Source organism: Micropterus salmoides, unplaced genomic scaffold, assembly GCF_014851395.1.
Source record: "Micropterus salmoides isolate LMB-PRFRI ecotype aquatic unplaced genomic scaffold, ASM1485139v1 Ms_hic_scaffold_5, whole genome shotgun sequence".
Taxonomy (NCBI): domain Eukaryota; kingdom Metazoa; phylum Chordata; class Actinopteri; order Centrarchiformes; family Centrarchidae; genus Micropterus; species Micropterus salmoides.
The window spans coordinates 25,745,627-25,767,518 of NW_024044237.1; the positions used below are offsets into that span (position 1 = coordinate 25,745,627).

Genomic DNA, 21,892 nt, shown 5'->3' on the forward strand with positions numbered 1-21,892 from the left:
GCCTGCATTAAATATTCCCAATGACATAATTTTGTTGGTGTCTCACAAGGGGGCAGTATGAACACAAAAAGGAGAGTCTCTGGTGCAGTTTTTTTCACCTCCACTGCCTTATGTTAATATGGCTTCAAAATCCTCATATTAGGATTTACTGTTTTGTCAAATAATGACATATGAGGATTTATTATTTAAGTTGTATGGAAAAGAAAACTACTCTTTCTGCTGCAGCTGATGATCAGTTGGTTATAATGGCCAGAAAAAAATAAGGAAAGCACCTACATCAGAAGCATCCTCAAAGAGGTTTTACTTTTGGCAGAAAGGGGGCGATGTTTGTTCACTCACCCTCAGTGGCAAACTGTTCCAGGTGCTTCAACGTGATCTCTTTGTACCTAGAGCTGTCTGCCAGACGGTCATAGATCACGGTGTCCTGAAGTGAAACAAACACTCATTGGTTACTGACACCCAGAGAGGAAAGAAAGGAACCTCCTGGATATGGGCTATAGGGCAAATAGGTGCTCTCAGGTTGGATCCAGCCCTTTCTGCGGCTACACAGAATTGCAGTTGAAGGTGAATTGATAATAATGTACGTGTATCCTGTAATGGATAAATTATTCTGTGAGTAATGTGTTTTAATAACATAAAACAACCAGATCATTTAAGAGTTTAGGATCAAAATAAAAATAAAACATACGTACTAAACATGATAATTACTTCCCGTGCATTTAGCAAATTCCCTTGTTGATATAATCAAGCGTCAAATGTCACATGTCAAGCAAAAGTAAAACATGTCAAGTAGTAGGAATAAACCTGCTAACTGAAAAATTAGGGAAATTATGCATTTGTTTGGTATACTTGTCTTTATAGCTTACTTAAGACTTTAATAAATATATATATACTGAATGATATGCATTTGTGTAAAACTGTTACTAACATGACATGGCTCACTATTCACATGGCATCCCTTCCAACTACTTAATTTTATTAAATGTTCTTAGCAGAACATAGAGCAACATGTTACCCAATCATTAAAATTAGAGATCCAGATACTTGTGCAACTGTGGAATGGGGCTAGTCTTGTAGTCACTAGTAGCTGAGCGCCTTCCTGTGACACAAAATGTTTGTACACCTATATTTTGCAAAAGATACTCATGTGTAAAATGAGGCAATCTTGCTTTAAAATGCTGGTGCTCATTGAAAAGATTTCCTGACAAGAGCAAGAGGCAATAAGGGGAGGAGAGCGCTCAACACTTGTGTGTGTGTGTGTTTGATGATGATGGTGATGGGCTGTCATACGTTGCCATGGAGAGAGACAGACACTCACAGCTCCTTTGCAGTAGAGGCGGATCTTCCCAGATGGGGTGCGCATGATGACTGACATCCTCTTCCTTGTGCTGTGAGAGAAAAAGGCAAGAGAACGAGAGAGAGACGAAGGTGGGATGAGGAGCGAATGCAAGTGAGAGACATCACATTACAAGGTGTTACAGCCACTAAAGCAAATTATCAAGTGATGTTTGAGCCAGCATATGTTTGAGCCAGCCTGCTGAAATTAGAAAGAGGTGGGTAGCAAGATATCACACCTAAGTCACACAATTAAATAGTACAAATCATAAGGACAAAAGGAAGATGATGAACTCTGATTTCATACAACTTTTTTTTGGTTCATACAGCAAATTCAATAATGTTTGTATACCTATGGCATGTATGGACAACAAATTACAGGATACAGCAGTCATGCACATGATATCTGATGAAAATAATAAGGCACTTATCAAAGTAGTTTACCTTGTAAACTCCAGCACATGAAGTAGTTCATACTTCTCCTCTGTTCCGAGCTAAATCCAAAGAGACAGGCAAATTAACATACTCCAAAATGGACACATCTCAACTTCAGTCTTCTTCTGAGACAACTTATCTTAAGTAGCACAAGCCAACCCTGCCACTCTACTCAAATCAGCCTTAATTGCACTTTAAATGTGTTTATCAGTTGCCTGCACCGAGCTGATGAAGGGAGAATAACAAGGTAAAATTTAATTAACTTCCCTAATTGTAGAGACCGCCAGGTACAAGACAGAGTGATTAAAAAGATGCTGAGAGCTTTAGAAGACCTAATAAAGGTTAAGAAATTCGACATATGTCTTGGAGACAAGATGTTCTAAGCAGAGGGGGAAAAAATTGTAATGGTTCTGGCCTTTCTGCCTCAGCAGTGGCAATCATCAGGTTAGCAAATTAAGGGAAAAACAGGATGGTGACCTGAGCTTTGGAGAGGACACACAATCACAGCAAATGTGATGTTCATCATTTTCCATTACTGTGCCCATGTGAATACAAGAGGCGGATGTCTCTGTCATTATGCATTAGTTTTAGCTCAAGGGGTGTTTTGGAATAAAAAATAAAAATAGTGAATTAATTACTTAAGTTACTGCCTAGAGATATTCTACATATTGTAATAACTGGGATGTGCAGTGTGGTAGAAGCACTAGTTCAACACTTGTGGGAAATACGGGCTTTCTTGCCAAGAGTTAAATGAGAAGATTAATACCACTCCATACAGGATATATGATAAATATGTAGATGGACCCAGCAGTCGGACAGAGACAGACTATCCCATTTACCCATTTCCAGTTTTTATGCTAAGCTAAGCTAATAAACTGCTGGCTAAAGCTTCATAGTTATTATACATACTTCTCAGCACACAGTCTTTTATGTCTGCAGCTGCATGGGAAATAGTGAGATATTCCAAAGCATATGGACGAATGAAGAAATTTGTTTCCTTCATTAATGACAGAAAAATTGTTTAATGGTGACCTATTATACTGCATTTCCAGCACTATATTGTAGTTCTGTGTCTACTGTACGGTAGCTTTGCATGATTCAAAGTTCAATATACTTATACTGGCCCTTCATGCAGGCCCTCATTTCAGCCTCTGTCTGAAACAAGCTGTAGATGCTCCTGTCTATTTAGCGCACAAATGGAAAACTGGTATAGAAAAACAAAATCTGTATAATCTTTAAGTATATTACATTTACTTACTTGAATTTTGCCGATACCCTTGTCGTTGGTATCAAACATTTATCAGTGTGACACAGCCTTATAGTTTGTCTTTTTATCTTGCTAGAGGTATTACTAAATCATCATAATACTCATATTAAAGATTTAGTGGATACACTCATCAGAACAACAGCTTGCATGACTTTCATTTAACTTGTCTTATCCAACTTACCATTTCCACAATGACGCTGTCTGGGGTTCTACCAGAAAACACAAAGCCAAGGTTTCGTGCTGCTCTCACCAGAGCTCCTTCATCTTGAAAGCAAACAGAAACCCAAAATGTTACAGTTAAACAAACAAAAAGTACAAGCGCCCAGACTGTTTGCAGACACAGTGCTGTCTCAACATAACCTGGAATTTTAACCTGACATTTATGAGGACACATCAGTTCACATTAGTTACTTAAAACTACTCTATCTTGACACATCGTCACAATGAGAGCAATGACTTAAAGCTGTGGACCAAGTAGCCGATGCTGCAGCTTGCACAAGGATGCTGCAAGGTAAGAAAAAAATCTCTCTGCTCTTTTTTTACAGTTCACTTAACTACCCTTCTCTTTACAGCCAATCCCCGCTCTGCTTCAAACCCTAAATCGTCATAACACTATGATTGTTCTAATCAATCATGCAAAAAGGGTAATCTCTCTTATCTAAAGCAAAATGTAAGATAAAAAGCAGCTTTTCTTTGTACAGTTACTATATATATAGATTTTTCATCATAAAGAGAAATTGAAAAGCATTTATTATTTATATATCAACCTGAATTTAGGACAGTTTTACATATACGCTTACTAACGTTACTTGTGTATTCAAAATCATCAGGAAATGTGTTTTTAATTCATCCCACGAGAGCTACTTCTTTGTTTACATTTGGACCACAGATTTGTGCCCTCCAGCATGGTGACATTTTCAGAGTTCATTAGGATGGTCCTTTATTTTCAGGAAATTTACATAGTGCTGCTAGGGGCAACCACTGGTGAAGCCAATGTGCTAATACCTTAAGCTGCAGCCATGCTTGTAAAATACAAATGCAACAAATGTTTAGTCTTTTTAGAGTGTTTAATTTCACCTCTTCTACTGGCATTGAGTTTGTCAAGTTAAAAAGAATTGCGTTTAAGGGAATGTTTTCTTGATTGGCAGGTGTCTCCTCACTGCTGTGAATGTGATAGACTGAGGGATCAAACTGAGGCTCACAGAATCACAAGTGACATACGCCATACACTCCGAAAACAGGATATTTTATTTTATAATATGATTCCTGGCTCTTTCCTGTTCTAATGGTTAAAATAAAAGCATAAATTTTCATGAAAGACCGGAGGCTGCAGTGATGTGTTCCATTTGCTTACACACAGAGGTCACTAGATGGAAATTAAATATCTCAACAAAAATCAAGGACACAGCATTGCTAGCACCTGGAACCAGGTCCAGCCAGTATCTCTGCGAGCTGCAGCAGTTTGGAATTGCAGATAAATGTACCACTGCACCATCTATAGGTAACGAAAGTAACATTTTCTGCAGTTTTGTGTGTGTGCGTCTGCACACTTAAAAGGCTTTATTACTTTCTAAATACTAAGTTCACATAGAGTCATTGTGTCTCTGAACTTGATTGCTGTTCTAACTATCTGTTACAAACTTGGGTATTTTATATAAAATCATTTATTTATCTCTACTTCATTGGTAAAACAGTAAGCTTTGTAGCCTTGATAATAAACACCTTAAGATCAAAAAGAATTTTGATAATGCATGCTTATAAATCATACAGTGGGATAATGCCAGGGCAGCAAACTGTGTATCCAGAAGGTGTGATCTACCTGGAGATGCAGCCTGGTAGATGATTTTTCCATCCGTGCGCTCAGGGACTGCAGTGTGACAGATGGCCATCATGGTCATGAACTCCAGGATGATAGCAGCTGTAGGCTACAGGAAGTAGAAAGGGCACTTTGACTTTTAATGTTCTTTAATAAACCATGTCACAAACAAAACAGAAACAAAACCACTAGAAAGACCTTGATTATACATTAGAAAGACAGAGCAATGACAAGAGAGTGCACTGTTTGACTCTGATCAACCTGAATGACCATAACATGTGTTGAGTGGTCAACTTTAAATTTTACATAATGTAGATTTGGGTTTAAAGGTAGCATTTGTTTAAATCTTTTTATGGCACCAGATGCCTGAGGTTTGTTACATCAGGCTTGTTCAGTTCAACCTATCTTGTACAGCAAGCATAATGCAAATCAAACATTAAGAATTGTTTGGAAAAACTGATGCTTAATACTGACTTGCTTTATAAACTACTATCTCCATTTTGTTGCAGAGAACCAAAGCACAAATGCTTGAAATCTAATGCGAACATGTCTGGTCTCTGACCATTACACAAGCCAAGTCATCATTAGTGTTGTCCATCATGCTGTAGAGGCTCTCTAAGTTCGGTATGGTTTGCAAACCCACTGACAACATTTTAGAACCTTTCAACTACTATTTGTGCATCACAAATCAATAGTTTATATCAACAGAAAAGAGGGGGAACAGCAACACAGACTGAGACAATATTGATTATTGATTATGATTATTAACTGTTTTGAAAATGTTTAAATAAAACTGATAAGGCCTGGGAACACATGAAAACAACTTTTCATTTTAACTTTATTTTTCAAACAATGCATTAATACATTTTTCCACACCAATCACTTACCCAAAATTTCAAATTACTGACTTAAAACGTCACTTATGATAGAATAAATCTGTGTAAATAGAGATCTGTGTAAATAGCCATTAACTCTACATATTGTTGGTTGAAGCTACCTTCAGGTTTATCAGTTTCTGAAACACATGTGGCTCCAGACTAATGGCTGCTGGGAACAAGCCAATGGGATCCCACCAGACTGGCCAGATGCTGACAGACATTTACTCATACATGTGTATGTAATATAAACTTTCTTCAGTTAATGAAAAAAGGCCTAATCTATATACTGAGGGCATTTTACTTTAATGAGGGGAAACATATGACTAACTAGCCATGGGGTAGACTCGGACAGGCATCTGCTAAGGCTCCTCTCTGAGGCTGCAGAACCACCAGCTTCTAGTCAGTGAGGCAGAGATACTGGCTACCTTCAGGGCTACGACGGGTCTGAATCATACAGCACACAGTAATCAGGCTGCTAATGGTTGTTATAAATTAGATAAATAGCAGAACGAATAAACATTACTACATTAAGAATCACAATAAACATTATGAGCAACCAATTACAAATACAACTGTCAAAACTGAAGACCTATGGTAACATCATCTACAGCAGATATAAGCTATGCACTATTGACAGCTTATTCTTTAAAAACATCTGCTCTTCTCTTTCTGTTGGCCATGGCAACTCTGATAAGAGATCTCCAAAAGCAAACAAAAGCCACACGTGAATGAGGTGGGAGGGCAAATCAAAGGGCCTCTTGTAAATGAAAGTACACAGAGTCTATTACAGTCCAGGTGGCTGCAAGAGTCCCCTCTGCCTCAAAGAAGCATGCTAATCTGGTCTGGGTTGACAGGTATCCTCTAAAGGACATGCCAGTGTGTGTGTGTGTGTGTGTGTGTGCGTGTGTGTGCGTGTGTGCACTCTTATTTCTATCTTTGTGAGAAGCCAGTTGACTTTTAGAGTGAGGACACTTTTTGAAAGTGCAGACATTTTGGCCAGCTCTCATCTCCTAAAGGGGCTGATTAAGGGTTTAAACTTAAGGATTAGCTTTAAGTTTGTTTAAATTTACAGTTAAGGATGGGGTTAGGCATATAGTTTGACGTTTTGTGAGTTTCTGGTGTTTGCCTGGCAACCTAACTGTAAAAATAAGACTCCAGAAAGTCACTGCACTGAGCCAAGTTAAGTTAAACAAACAAGATATTATGTGTTAATTATTGAGTTTTAGAGGTGTTGTAAGCAGATGTACTTGAACAAAGCCAGTTTAGCAGTTTCCCCTGCTCTCTTTATGCCAAGCTAAGCTGATTTTCCCCTGGCTCCAGCTTCATATTGAATGTACAGATAGATATAAGAGTGGTATTGATCGTCTCATCTAAAACTCAACAAGAAAACAAGAAAGGTTAGGGTTATGGGCAAAGGAATATGTTATGTCAATAAGGGTCCTTATAAGGATAGAAGTACCAACGTGTGTGTGTTTGCAATCATGGGTGGTAGTAACCTAGGCAGAGAGTGCATGCCACAATTAGACATGACAGCTAATACTGTGCTTTCAGCTATCACCCCCACTGTCTCCTGGGTAGTGTGTGTCACAGCAACAGTGACGGACACTCATCAATTCAGACATGGCCAGCGTGGAAAAAGTTGAAGGGTGAAGAGAAAATGAAGCCGAGAGCCCGGCCGAGCAAGCGAGCAAACAAACACCCACAAAGGAGAACATGTCCAGTGACTCAAGAGAACATGAAAAGCACCAGAGGGGATGTTTATTTTTGCCAGCACTGTTAGTTCCCCTCTCCTCTAGTCTGCCATCCCCCTCAAACACTGTATCACCACTACTCCTAGACTACAAATAGCCTGCAGTGATGCAAAAGTGTTGTTAATGATAAGGATTAGTAATATTTAAGTAAGAAATATCCTGATGGCCAAAAGGACAAAGTGTTTGAACTGTTAGAACACAAGGTTATAAATTAAATGTATCCTTGCATCATCTATGTGTCCTACAAGTGATAGGGAAGCATTAATGGTTTATCAATAGTGTTTGATCGAATGCCTTGAAGGTCGGACATAATGTCATAAACTTAATATTTCTCTCGTAGATTTATTATATTTGGAACTTGTTCGCTTTTGTAGTAATAGTCCAATAATTACCCAACATAAACTACAACATATTGCTTTTACTTTTTAGTTTTGTACAAATTAAACAAACAAGACATTACATGTTAATTAATGAGCTTTAAATGTGCTAGAAGGTATATTTTGTTACCCTTGGACAGAGCCAGGCTAGGTGTTTCCTCCTGTTTTCAGTCTTTGCACTAAGCTAAGGGGGAGCTGGCGCTACCTTTATACTTACCGTACAAATATGACAGCAGTATTGAGCTTTTCACGTCACTCTCGGCAAGAAAGCAGATATATTATATATTTCCCCAAATGTCTAAATATTTCAACTTTCAAAATACATGACAACTTCATGACAGGAGTCTTGCCACATAATAGGTGACTTAACTTGAAAACAAGATACTAGGAAGTAAAAGTGTAACAATATTAAGACAAGCACCATCAACAGAGCATTAGTACAACTACAACGCAATAGATTAATCATAAGCAGAAGCATCAGAGACTGTGGTTTCTTAACAGCAGTTGGTTGTGCACTATAATTAGCACTGGGCACAGGGCTATCAATATGAAACTAAAGCAGATCCTAGACAAACTCAATGTGTGGAGAGATTCTGCTGTCATAACAAAGCAAACACCACAGTGGGATTACTACTTTCCCTAGGCGGTGCTACTGTATGTAATTAGATGTGACATTCTGCCTCCCCCATGTTGTTCTGCAGCTTGGTGACTCAAACAGCCAATCAATCACAGTTTTCACCCATTTCATTACCACAGGTGGCCCTTATTGCTCTCTCTAGAATCCTGCGACAGACCCCAAATGCATGCCCGAGTCCAAACTTTAAAACAAAGGCAAAATTGCCAAATATTTGATTTTTTTATGTCATTTTTGGGCAGTCTTCATGTTCATATGTTCACACTAATGTAATCTCTGTACAGCAGTACAGCTCCCCCACAGGGGATAAGCAAAGAAGCATGTCTTCATCCTGTCAGCAGCAGCTAATTAGGTAGTTTGCCTGCCTGTGTTTACAATGTCCTGTCAAGAAACAGTAATATACCCTTTGGCAGCATATTAATCAAATTGATATTAAAGAGAATTAAGTCAATTTGATTGTCAAAACATGATGTCTTGATCCAGATAAAAAGACCATAATTTTTTAAGACACAACATACAAACCAACACCAGTCCACCACATCATTAAGGCCCACTTAAACTGGCAAGAAGACATCCACAACCTTACCAGCACACACAATTGGATTCAAAACCCTTCTTAGTTTTGCCCTGAACAGCAGCCGTCACTGCTGGTGGGTGGCAAGGAACCCGGACATTACTTACGTGATTACTTTGGAGGTTTTCCAGTAAGCTCGGGTCATTAAATCCGGCCTCGTCTGATGAGTGTGTGCTGTGGCTGGAAAGAAGAGACGGAGAAGTCAAAACAACAGAACACACTGGAATACTTAATAGCACTACTTTATATGACTGACAGCCATTCAGCCAACTAGAACATGTCGTCACAAGACTAATAAAGAACAAATAATTAATCTCCATCCTGATCACAGCATATTCTCACAACAACAATGCATATGACAACAACATGATAAGTTTATATAAAAGTATCTTTCTACTAGCATCTAACAGATACAATAACGCGTTTCTTGAAACTGTCACCACTCAAACATGTATTGCCACAGCCAGTGCTGTGCGCCAACAGTATTGACATTTGTTAAAAAATGTATAAACCGCAATGCAGGCAGAATGCAAATGCAGGTCCCCTGGGCTTTAGTAATGTGATGTACAGTGGGACTGTCTGGGATTCTGTCCATGCTGCCAGAAGCTGATTATCCTTTGAGAAAGCAAATGTCCTGAAATGGGACATTATCCTTTCACAATGCACAAACAATCCACACTCAGTCATTTATTCATTTTCCATTTCATATATCATTTTCACTTCATTCATTTCCGTAAATAATAAATGGCATTGCGACTTTTTTAGAAATGAAACAACGAAAGAAGAACTGCTTACAGGGACAGGGCAGGCAGGCTGAATTTATTGCAGCTAAGAAAAAACGTATTACTCAAACACCAATCAAAGCTAAGCCCTAATAAATTACTGGTAATACAATTAGTCTCTCAGACTTGACCCAGAAATGCTTTTTGTTACTGGCAAGATGCAAAATAATTCAATATCTTGCAGTCCATTAGAACTATAACAAAAGAAAAGAATAGAAACAACAACAGGAATTCATGCTGAACTGGAACTGGTTTTGGATTGCAGAGAAGGCCTTTTACTGATATAAAGAAAGGTTTTTGTCCCCCTAACAGTGGCTCAGTATGTAGCTACCAGCCGCTCGCTGGCTGTCCAGCAGAGATCGATTCACGATTCTGTGATAAATAGAGTCCTATAGATCGGGTAGACAACAGCTTTGTCCATGGCACTGGGGCTTGATAGAAATGTTATTGAGGCTGCCAGTTTTTCTAACCCCACAGGATACATTGTTCAGATCACAAATAGCCATCTGGCCAGTAATACACCTATCTACTGCCCCACATATACAGGTTTGGGAAGAAAGAAACATACGAAAAGCAAAGAAAAGCACTTAAACAGGAGGGCTGGAGTTGATATTGTGTTACACCTACGTGGATGTACTGGAGGTTGGGGAAATTAACCACTTTCAGGCTTTATTAAAATATGTCAGTGAGAAATCGTAAAACCAAGTCTGCATTTCTACATACATGCTTCAAATTTATACTGTAAACACATACCAAGGAGGGCAGATGTTTCAACTAAAAAAACAACATCAATACTACATATTTATCTGGATCTAATCTAGTTTTTGAAGAGATCATTGTTACTATTTCTAACCCCTGTACAGGGAAGGAAGCCCTAAGCCTTTCTCTACAGCAGCAGTAGCATAGTTCGCCACGTCGATTGTCTTGATGAAATGTGGTGATGAGGCATGGGGCTGAGTGTCAAGGACAGCCAGTTTATTGATTATCTGCCAGCACACTGAGGTCCTGTCACTATGGGAACAAGGGTGATGGCTGTTCACAGTCAATAGCTGGGGATTGCTTCTAGATCAAACCAGTGACTCACCATGTTGTCCTGTTCTTGATAGTTAGGAGAAGAAATTATGCATTTATAACTGACCTGTGTCAAGTTGGCAGTAAGCTTTTACAGTGTTTGATCAAGGACTGAGATATGATTTGATTTAAATTAACCTCTATTTAAAAGAGAACCATAGGATTAAGGCTGATAGTTCTATTTTGGCTCTTTGTTTTATATCTATCATTCAGCAACAAAACATACACTGATGTTTCACTTGTTCCTTCATCTCTAAGCTATGGGTGTATAAATGAAGCCTCTAACTCAGTTGTTTCAGTGAGAAAAAAAAAGCCAAAAAGAGACATGCTTTCATGAAAGCTGGTAACTTCCTTTAAAGTAGCAAGATTCAACATTCTGGCATAATAGACATTAACAAACAGGCCCCAATCTCCCATGCAAAATGGATGAGACACACCCATGCTGTTACTGCAGATCTCGACACTGTAGCAGATGGATCTAAGAGTAGGACTGTGTGTGTGTTGTGTGTGTGTTGTGTGTGTGTGTGCGTGCATGCGTGTAGGTGTGAGAGAGAGACAGAGTAAGTGGGAGTGCAGCTACCATCTCAAAAGTTAGTTTGATGTTAACTGAGGAAATGGAGAATGTGCTGCACAGCTTCACCCTCAACAAAACAAACAGTAAATCCTGGAAGGCAAACCTGCAAATGTGATTGTTAGGAAGCCACAACACGTAACTACTTAGAATTCAATAATAATTCTAATACAATACTGTCAGCAATACTACAACATTCATTTAAGACTGTTCTTTCGCATCAACAGATATACACGATAAATCAAGAGCCACGGTCACATACAACACGTCCCAAGTGTACTGAATGCACAATGAAAAAAACAACAAAACATACAGTACATTGAGGTATCGTGTTGAAAGTCACAATTTCCACAAGGCAAGGCAGCACTTTTACATCACACAAGCGAAGAGCGGGAAAAAATGACCACCATTTCACACCAGTCATCTTACCAGTCGTCCTCTGCAAAACTACCCTCCTCAGCTTCAGGGACGTGACTGTTGGGGAAAAAATGATCTTGTTGACAAAGTCTACTGTTAACATGTTCTATGAATGTATAGGCGCCAGGATTGGATAAAATATGGGTTTGTTTATGAGTTAGAGTATGACGGGTCAGATGCCAGGAAGGACTGTAGCTAAGGTGTTGGGGTTAGGTTGACAGCAGTGACTATAGCAGGCCTGCTAAGCATTTTTTAGATGTAAAAAAACACCTAAACCAAGAAAGCCAGAAGTAAAGTGGTGGAGAGTATTTGAATGTTGGGAATAATTTTATCTTTAACAACAGCTGCAATGTGTATGTGAGTATTCTGTGTATATTTTCATGGCCACCAATGAATGTAGCAATGAAAACAACAATATTTGAAACTAAATGTGGTCAGAGAGCACACTGCTCTAAAACAACGCACCAAATTATTTTGACATCTCTGCTCTGGCAGACTAACTGCAGTGCAGGGTTTTGTTAACTGTAAGGAGTGGAGCCGACCAGACGATGCGCTCCACTGAATATTACTCTCCATGGCTCTCCATTTGATTCGAACTCAGTTTGATTCCTGCTGTGAGCCTGTTCACTCTTATACCTTCGGTGAAGCAACACCGTGGTTATGTGCATTAACAACACACAGTACAGTATTAAACATACAGTATGTGACAATTGTATCCAATGTACATTTCTACTGGGTTACACTTTCCAATGATAAACTGCCTACACAAAATTGCATAATATAATAAGCATATTTTTTCAGAGTTTTGTCACTTTAGTTAATCTAAAAAATATGCTGTCACTCTGCTCCAAACTAATAACACTCAGGAGGATTCTGGGAGGCTTTCTAACCTAAACAGTATCGCTCCTTGAGATTTGGACTCCAGTCCAGTGGAATTAATTAATGTCTACACCCTTGGGGTTGGCTTTATTATTACAGCAGCACTTAATTTGTGGTGAGGAACACACGCAGGCAGCAGTGTCAGGGGGGCTTTGTCAGTCACACCACAGAGTAAGTGTTTTATCATTGTTTTTACTCAAATGATCTCTTTATTTTTTGCACAAGAATATACTAATACTTCCTGACGTAGAGTCAGATGCTTTGAAGTCTGTCCTTAATAAATAAGAGTTTAAAAACCATTCAAGTATGTTAATTCCAGAAGTAGAGACATGTTACTGACAGAGAATTTCAAGTTTAATTAAACAATATCTGCCTCAGCTACTTTTATCCATATTTCACAATTAACCTTAGGCAAGCAGACAGACTGGATGCAGTGAAGTCAGACATCTATTATAAGGATGGGAGGAAGCCATCAAACTCACACTGTTTATAACAAACAGGATCAAGCTTGCTAAGCTGTTTCACTGTTGAGTTGATACAATAATAAGTTCATTATGAGTTTATATCATTAATTGTCATATAAGCTGCTTATATACTGTAAAAGCCTAGACCTAATTGAGTACTTTTAAAGAAATAGCATTGCTGTGGTAGCATTAACAACTGTTAGCTAGTATGATAAATATGTGTACAGATTCTTTATTTAGAAGAGCACTGTTTCAGTCATTTTGGTGTCTAAAATACTGATTGTTAATATGTAACATGTCATGAACTCAATGAAAACTGAACACTCAACACTCAGTATTAGTGTTTCAGATCTGGAAAGACTACAGTTCAAAAACACAATCAATTTCCACACATACTGGCACACATTAGTGAAAATTTCCGGACTTATTTTGAGGAATAGTGAGATAAACGACACTCAACATAAATAAAATCATGTTAAGTGTTTGAGCAGCGACTGTGTCCAAATGCGTTTCAAGAAAATAATTTGATTATATGGAGGAAGAGGAAGTGAAGTTAAAGCAAATGGATTACATAGTAATAGCACTACAGTGGATGACATTACTGTTACAGTTAATATTGTTATTGTCTGGTGCATTATGAATACAGAACAATGAAATGCACTGTATGTTTGTGATTGCACAGATGTTTTTGAATCTATCGCTCCCAACTCTTATTTTGGGAAGCTAGAAGAAAAGAGGTCCTAACGATAGCATCATCAAAAAAACCTTGCCTCATTAGAACCTGTCTTTCTCTCCTGCTATGAAATACTCATCCATATTTATCAGTTGCATAAGTGGGAGTCCTCGTTTCAGAGAATCAAAAGAAAACATCTCTGCTTGGGATGAAGGAGAGAGACTGCTGCCTAATTTTCAATCTTTGCAGGAGTGTCTGTCCCTGATGACCAGCAGGCTTGACCCAATTAAATAACCGTTAAAAAAAGACAAAAAAAAAGGAAAAGACATTCTGTAGTCCAAAACATATAAATACCAAAAAAGATGCCCCTGCCTTTAATCAGCTGCATTTGTGTAAAAAAAAAAAAAAGATTGTGATCGTGGACGTATCACATCATCAACATGTACATTGTCACTACTTAAAGTGACATAATATTCTTGACCTGGGGATAAACCATGAGAAGTCATATGTGTCTTCACTGTGTTAGCAATCGTAGCATAATGAGAGCTTTGGTACACAGAACTCCAGAGACTCCTCTCTTTTGTCCTTCAGCCTGCACTTCATCAATCATGCTTTTAATTGAATCCTAATGGGATGAATCATGTACTGTCACGCCTGCACTTGCTTTGCTTCTGTAAAGATACTCTGCTCTCCCACTTGTTTTGCACTGAGGCTAATTATCTATGCACTAAAATGAAATTAGTAGATCCAGGGGAAAACTTCACTAAGAGCTGATTAAATGAAATGTTAAAATGTAATAAAATATGCTTTTTTGTCAGTGGAGCTGAGGAAAAAAGGAAATTTTTGCCACATCGCTATCTTTACAGTGATTCACCAGTATTCTTATTTCTAACTTGTGGGAAGACATTTTCAAGCTCTGGACATTGCTGAGAATATACTGAAACACCTCCAAGATGACAAACAATGGACAAAAGCCTGTGAAGGAGACGGTAAAGTGCCTTTGCTTTTTATTTATAGTTTATGTTGAGAGGAGCACTGATGCAGCTGCTAATGAGAAGGCGAGGGAGGAGAGAGAAACGCCAGATGTACTATGATGCACACTCTGCATTTAATGATGGCGATGGGGGGGGTAGAGGATGCAAAGGGGGGGATCAGGGAAAATAAAAAAGGGGGCGGAAAACATAACGTACCCATAGGCCACACCAGCGACGGTGCACTTCTTGAACTGCATCACGTTGCAGGTCAGGGTTCCCGTCTTGTCAGAGAAAATGTATTTCACCTACATAGACAAAGACATGAATAACACTTACTTCATGGGTATACATTTTATTCTAAAGGGAGAGATAGATCTTTCAAGTAAGCGTTGGCATAATAAATATTTGAACTGTTTACCTGGCCTAATTCTTCATTCAGATTGGAGGTGCGAGCCATGGCAGGTGTGTTTGTGGGCTCATAGAGCATATCGGTGTCCTAAAACAAGACACACAAAGACCTTTAAGTGTAACTTCACAAAGAAACATTTTTTGGTAACAATACAAGTTTTCATCAAACTAAACTTCACACCAAAAATGGAAAACACAAAAACCCCACTTTACTTCACTCAGGTTCTTCTCAGTCCCCTCACTCTTTTTTTTTTTTCTCAATACTGAACCAACTGGGGCTGCGGGAAGAGAAGCCAACTGAGAACTGCCCTAAATGTTGCTAAAAATTCCTTGCTAAGATTTTCATTTAAAATTTAATGAATAAATGGGCTCAGAATAACTTCGGGCAAAAGAAACAGTACAATTTCTCCACTGAGATACTTGATGGGGTTGACCTAGTTGTTATATGATGTATATGATGCGCAGTATTCTAGGTGCTCACCCAAATGTTGTAAGGTTTCAGATGTGTTTCAAGTTTTTCTTATATTACATTATTATATAAATAATCTCTGCATGATGCTATTCATGTTATTTGTACCATTTAACATTTCATTTCGATAGACCAGTATTGATACCCAGGTTGTGTCGACATGACAAATTTAACTTCGATATTCCCTGTCCTTTTAGCACTCCGTTTTGGTCTCTATCTGACGGAACTATCTAGCTCTTTAGCTGCTAAATGTTTCACTGTGTTCAAAAGCTCCTAACTTTATCTGTCTTACATTTGATGCTAGGCAAGTAGTCTTAACATAAAAACATTGATTATAGCAGCGTAAACTGCAGTACAGTGCACAAGTTGAAGCAGTCATCACATACCTTGCTTTGTTTATGTGTTAATTGTCTGTATTTAAACATTTTCTTCACTGAATTTTTTTGTGATTGCACCCTGCAATAATATAACAAATATATAAATGCAGGAATGTTTGCTTTTGTTAACGCATGTAAACATAGAGGTAAAATACACATATATTTAAAGGTTATTTCACAAGGAAATAGTCTATCTCAAATTTAGAGTTTAGTTCAGATACATTATGGACGGAAGCTTCAACTCACCCAGTTGATGAAAAAGGCTTGGATGAACTTGATCACCTCCAGTGTGACCAGGAGACTGATTGGGATCAGGTTGTTGAACAGGATGATAAAGGTGAGGAAGTTGAGGCCAAAGTTAGCTGCTCCGCCATCTAACAGGGGACGAATTATGGACAAAGGGAAGTGATACACAGGAGTTTCATCAGTGCCGTTTCATGAATATCAGTCAGTTAAATGAAAATGCCCAAAGCTATTTCCAGCCAATGATCAACTTTATCCCAATACAGAGAACGTTTTGGACTAACGTTGTGCATTAGCAGGAATTAACCATTTCTTCCACCCAACCTCATCCTCTTAAGACTCAACCGATTAATAGTCCAATTTAACGTCCCAAAGATTTAAAGTAGCAAACAGGGACTGAAGTTTCTCAAATGTCATTAGTGTCACAGCAGCAGCCTTGGCATCCAGCATGATCCAGGCAATGAATTCCACAAAGCACTATGTAAAATGATGCCGCCCCCAAAGCCCCAAACAATTGGCAATGATCAACATGTAACCCCACTGACACCAAACATGAAAACAGGAGGGATGTAATTTACCTTTCCACAGCTTGCAAGAGGTGAAAATGTTACTTTCCTCAACCCAAGCCTTGATCTTAGCATTGCGGTTGAGAGGGACAGCCCTTCCCCATGACAGAACAATTGCAAAACAAAAAACTGGATGGTACAAAGAAAGTGGCAGAATGGAAGCTACTGCTACTGGTACAACAACACATAAAGGAGGGAAAACTTTTTCAGAAGTGGGGAGGAAGACAAACGTATCGGATGCTCTCAAGACAAAGGAGGGAGAATTCAGTCCATAGCACATTCTCAACCAACAAGGAGTGGAAAAGAGGGGGTGGATTTGCCAGCCAAAAAGATTGGGTGTTAATCATGATCACTACGTCACCTCATTTCACTCATTTATAGTAGCCAGCATGTTATGTGATGTTATGCAAGATTTCCACTATCAGGTGAGACAGTGATCCAGTGTTGGATCAGTAGAGTCAAAAAAAATTTTTTTTTAAACCATAGCAAACCAGGACATGCACAAGTACACCTGATCTCTTATGTATACGTCACTGTAATGTAATGTGTGGCAATATGAATATAAAATAATCATGTTTAATCAAGCAAATGAAATATTTCAAATAATAGTTGTCGCAGGAGAGTTTCATTATTCCAAGTAAAATTTTCTTTCGTTTGGTGTGTGAAATAAAAGCACCTCCTCGACATTATGCTGAAAGTGGGACAGACAAAGCTCCACCATGCTGTCAGTTAAGCCATCAGCAGTTTACCAACAGAGAAAGTCAGCACAAATTCAATGATATGGTGATAAATGCACAACTACCTACAAAAACTGAGTGAACTGCAGGAGGTGGCATGTGTGCATAACAAACATTTCATTTTTGCTCTCAGTATGCATAAAGTTAAGTTGTCAGAATCTATAGGCTTAATGCCGGCGATGATCTGCGTCAGCACTCTGCAACGGGTCAAAGTCAAATTAATTACTCACCGGTCATGCATAATCGCAGGCTTCTGTGACATCAAATATGAGCATGTGCGATGTGTGGTGGGCTAACATCGACTCTTCCGTTCCTGTCTAACTTGTTTAACTTACAAACGTTGGTGAGTGAAATTACAATAATTTACGGAAATACAGTGATGCAAGTAAAATTGGATGTTTAAGATTTGACAATCTCCACACCTCTCTTTTTTGTCACAGGATGGATAATATGCACTGGACAGAGTCTCAACAACTCCTTATGGAAGTACAGTCAGTCTCAAGATGGACACCTGCTTTATGACTTACACTCCCCTCGCCAGTGTGATATAGGGTCTTTTAAATGTGGGTTTAAATGCCACTGAGCACAAAATTTTAAACTTTTAGAAAACAAATCAAAGCCAATGCAACATCTGATAAAAAGGGACAGTGTAAGTCGTAGTGCAAGCTTAAATTGACCAGGGCACAACCTCTCCTACACAGGCCTATCAGGGTACAAAGTAATGGCCAGAGTGTCACAGTAATCACTTTGCATACCAGGTTCAGAGCTTCATCACAACAGACCAACTGCCACAGAAACTTTGTGTTGTGTTTATGTGTGTAATATGGTAATAGCTTAAAATAGCGCCATTTTCTGTAATAGCTTGAGAATACATGTAAAAACTAAACAGGTTTTCATCTCTCCCCCTCCCCTCTCTGTCTGTCCTTTGAAAAATCCAAACAAGAAAAGAAAGCGTCAGAGGCATTTAGAAAATGTCAGCTCGTGCCCCTTGGGTTGCACAACATGTTGTGTCCAAGCAATAAACACCCTCCTGCTACGAAAAGCTTCCTGAGCACATCATCATCTCCCATGCAGTCAAAATAAATGCTGCTATTCATTTTTCATAAAGAGTTTTGGAGGGGGGGTGGGGGGGGGAGAAGGTCTGAAGCTTGGAAAATGCAAAGTGGTTAACGTGGCACAAAAAAAAAAATGGGAGGAAACGTGAGACACTGTTTGCATCAGGCACTGAAAATAACTAGACGAAGGTATAAGAGAGCTGGAGGGGAAAACCTATTGTTGGATCCCTGGTATGTGCTTGTCCATGGCATGGGCCCATACAAAGTAGGGCAACCATATACGGGACGAGGGTAGGGGGCTTCATTTGCTTAGCAAAGGCAGAGCTTCAGTAAGGGGTTAGTAAGGGAGGGTCATTCACGGATGGCCAAGGCTTTTAAATGGTTGTTACCTGGAGCTGTTAAAAAAACGACAACAAAGAAAACAACAAAATCAAACAGAACATTAGAAAGGAACAAAAAAGTACAGCAGCGCAGTGATATTCAACCATTTCTTTTTCATTCACAACACGTCTATGCATGTCACAGCTGTCTTTTCTCAGTTAACAGGGAATTCACTTATTCCCACATTGCCACATATTTCACTTGTAATGCGAAACATAGTTTAACTGAGGCAACATAAAACAACACAACACATACCAGCATTTACGAACATAAAATGACAAAGAAATAAGCTGATATGGACAAGTGAGACAAAATATGTGGAATAAGAGGTGCAGCGTAGGCTGTTGGGACTCTTACAGTTGAGATCCATGTACCAGGCATCATTGCCGTACTGGTACTTCCAGATGGTTTGGCCAATGGAGCAGACCAGAGAGATGGCCAGCAGGCAGCCAAACAGCACAAGGATCTGAAAGTTGGTGATACGCTCCACATTGGACAGCTTCAGAGGAGGCCGAGTGGAATTCTGGGTAACATATGACAAGACAGTTGTGGTAAAAAAAAAAAGACACTGTATGGCCACTGGTTATGTTGTCTTTTTGTGCTCTGAAAACACAAGATAAAACATGCTCAGGGTAACTAAACCTTGTAACAAGTTGCTTAGGAGCATGAAATGTATGAAGATAAAAATGTAAAAAATAGCACTTTAAGTATGAAACAGTTCATGAGACTGAGCTTTCTTTATTTTTTTAATTGCAAATAATACCCTCCACATACTATGCAAATATGCTTTACCTGCATGAGCTTTGTGTCATGCCCAGTGTAGACCACCACACCATGCACCCACTGAGTGTTCCTCAGCTGGGCTCCTCTCAGGAGGATCTGGTCTGGACTCAGTGGTACTGTACTGTAGTAAGACACGTCACTGTGATGAGTACATTTTTCATACTTTCCCTACAGAATAATAACCTAACAAGGTCTCTTACAAGATATCTTGTATCTTTTGTTTACAGTCTTTGGTTGGCAGTAATGGATGACACATTATCCATTATCTTATTTTTGACACTAAAGAAAAAAAAATTCCTAACATCAAAGCAAGCCTTCCAATATCACCCTAAATCAATGAGTGTTAACATAAACCTTTCTGATGCCTTATTGATAAATGTGCCAATACCACCAATAACCAATTTTACAACATTAAGTAATCTATAGTGACAAGTGTTTTACTACACATTCCCTACAACACAAACTAGGTAATGCGAATTTTGTCATGCATTATTGCACATATACGCTCGAATGTCATTCGCTCAGATATGAAATTTGTATTGATCAAAGTGAACAGACTTGATTCTGACATCTATTCTAAGGAGTGCTCTTTCCTATAGCACCAGTGTCACTACATGTCATACTGCACAACTTTGCCTATCTTGACAGGGTGCCGTTGCAAATGAGAATTCGTTCTCACTCGGCTTACCTGGTTAAATAATGGTTAAATTAAATAAATAAATAAATGCTGTAAAAGGCTTGTTCACGTAAATAATATTTCTAAACACAGCCAGTAGTAAAATTGTCATCTATTTCTAATAAATTGCAAATTACAAAGTTGAACTTAATTATAAATCAGAATATATATGTACATGTAATTTAATCAGTAGAAATGACAGTTTTGGACTTATACAAGTTGTAACAATGGTGTTTAACATGACATGTATCACTGCCTTTAGGATTTGGCATCTTAAGTTCCATACTGGTTAAAAAGAAAAATGGACAACAGTCTTTACTTGTGAAAAATTTCTATCAATATGAAAATACTGCCCATTAAACTATAAACCCAACTAAAAGCCACATATAGTTCATTGTAACAATCCTTACTCAGGAGAGCTTTATTGTGCCAAATGCCTGGAATCAAGCCATCATATCATAAAAGCAGGCATACAGCATATAATGCATTTTCCTAACAATGGCAAAGCCTCCAAAAAAATAATATTAATATCACTGTAGCAGCTGCTTTCATATATTCAGCAGAAAGTTTAAATAATCCTTAAAACCTTATAATGCACTGATACTGGCTTTGCTCCTGGATAGTGGGCTACTGAGTTGGTTAGAGAGGCAGAGAGCCAGGCACAGAGCACTGCAACTTAGCCCACCTGTGCCCATCCAGGCGGATGTTCCCAACAAACTCATACAGATGGCGGTTTGGGCTCTCGCACTCCATCCGCCCAGAGAGACGCATCAGGTTGTCGATGTCCTTTATGTCTGCAGTCATTTGGAGACCCTGTTGATGTAGTTACAGCAGCATTAACACAGTGTTTTTATTTTTTTATCAGTTTGTGTTGCAAACTTGCAGAACATTCCTCTTGGTTTTCACTGCATGGACAGTAATTTGTATAAAGACAGAATAATAAAAAAAAGACAATCACCTGTCTGATTTTAAGGTTTGTTTCTCCATCCAAGTTAGATGTTTCAATGTAACACATTGCTTGTGGTTCGCTGTTGTAGAGGGAGAGGATATAAACACTTAACGTGGTCTCATAATATGATAACATTAAACTAATATACAATAAAATATTACAGTATATCTAACCTCAGCTGTTCATTATTTTATATGATTATAATGTTATAACAGAACAATTATATAAGACTAGATCACTGCAAACAAAGATGCTGTGTGCCAGCCTAAAGACCACTCAAAAACATAAAACTACTTTGAACAGCAAATACACAGACACAACATCTTTGTTTGCTGCTACCGCAAAATTTA

At 38.6% G+C, this 21,892-nt stretch overlaps 1 protein-coding gene across 7 annotated transcripts in view; it reads right to left on the reverse strand.

Moving 5' to 3' along the window:
* atp8a1 (ATPase phospholipid transporting 8A1) overlaps window positions 1-21,892 on the reverse strand; it is a gene marked incomplete at its 5' end in the record, with an annotated part of 101,898 nt that overhangs the window by 53,506 nt on the left and 26,500 nt on the right. For 3 of the 7 annotated variants that reach the window (XM_038698920.1, XM_038698922.1, XM_038698927.1), the window contains 15 exon segments: window positions 340-424; window positions 1,319-1,388; window positions 1,780-1,829; window positions 3,219-3,301; window positions 4,857-4,962; window positions 9,175-9,247; window positions 11,921-11,965; window positions 15,115-15,203; window positions 15,317-15,394; window positions 16,399-16,526; window positions 19,143-19,148; window positions 19,492-19,657; window positions 19,927-20,038; window positions 21,279-21,406; window positions 21,552-21,621. In XM_038698920.1, coding sequence (XP_038554848.1) covers window positions 340-424; window positions 1,319-1,388; window positions 1,780-1,829; window positions 3,219-3,301; window positions 4,857-4,962; window positions 9,175-9,247; window positions 11,921-11,965; window positions 15,115-15,203; window positions 15,317-15,394; window positions 16,399-16,526; window positions 19,143-19,148; window positions 19,492-19,657; window positions 19,927-20,038; window positions 21,279-21,406; window positions 21,552-21,621 — 1,289 coding nt within the window. 7 annotated transcript variants of the gene reach the window in all.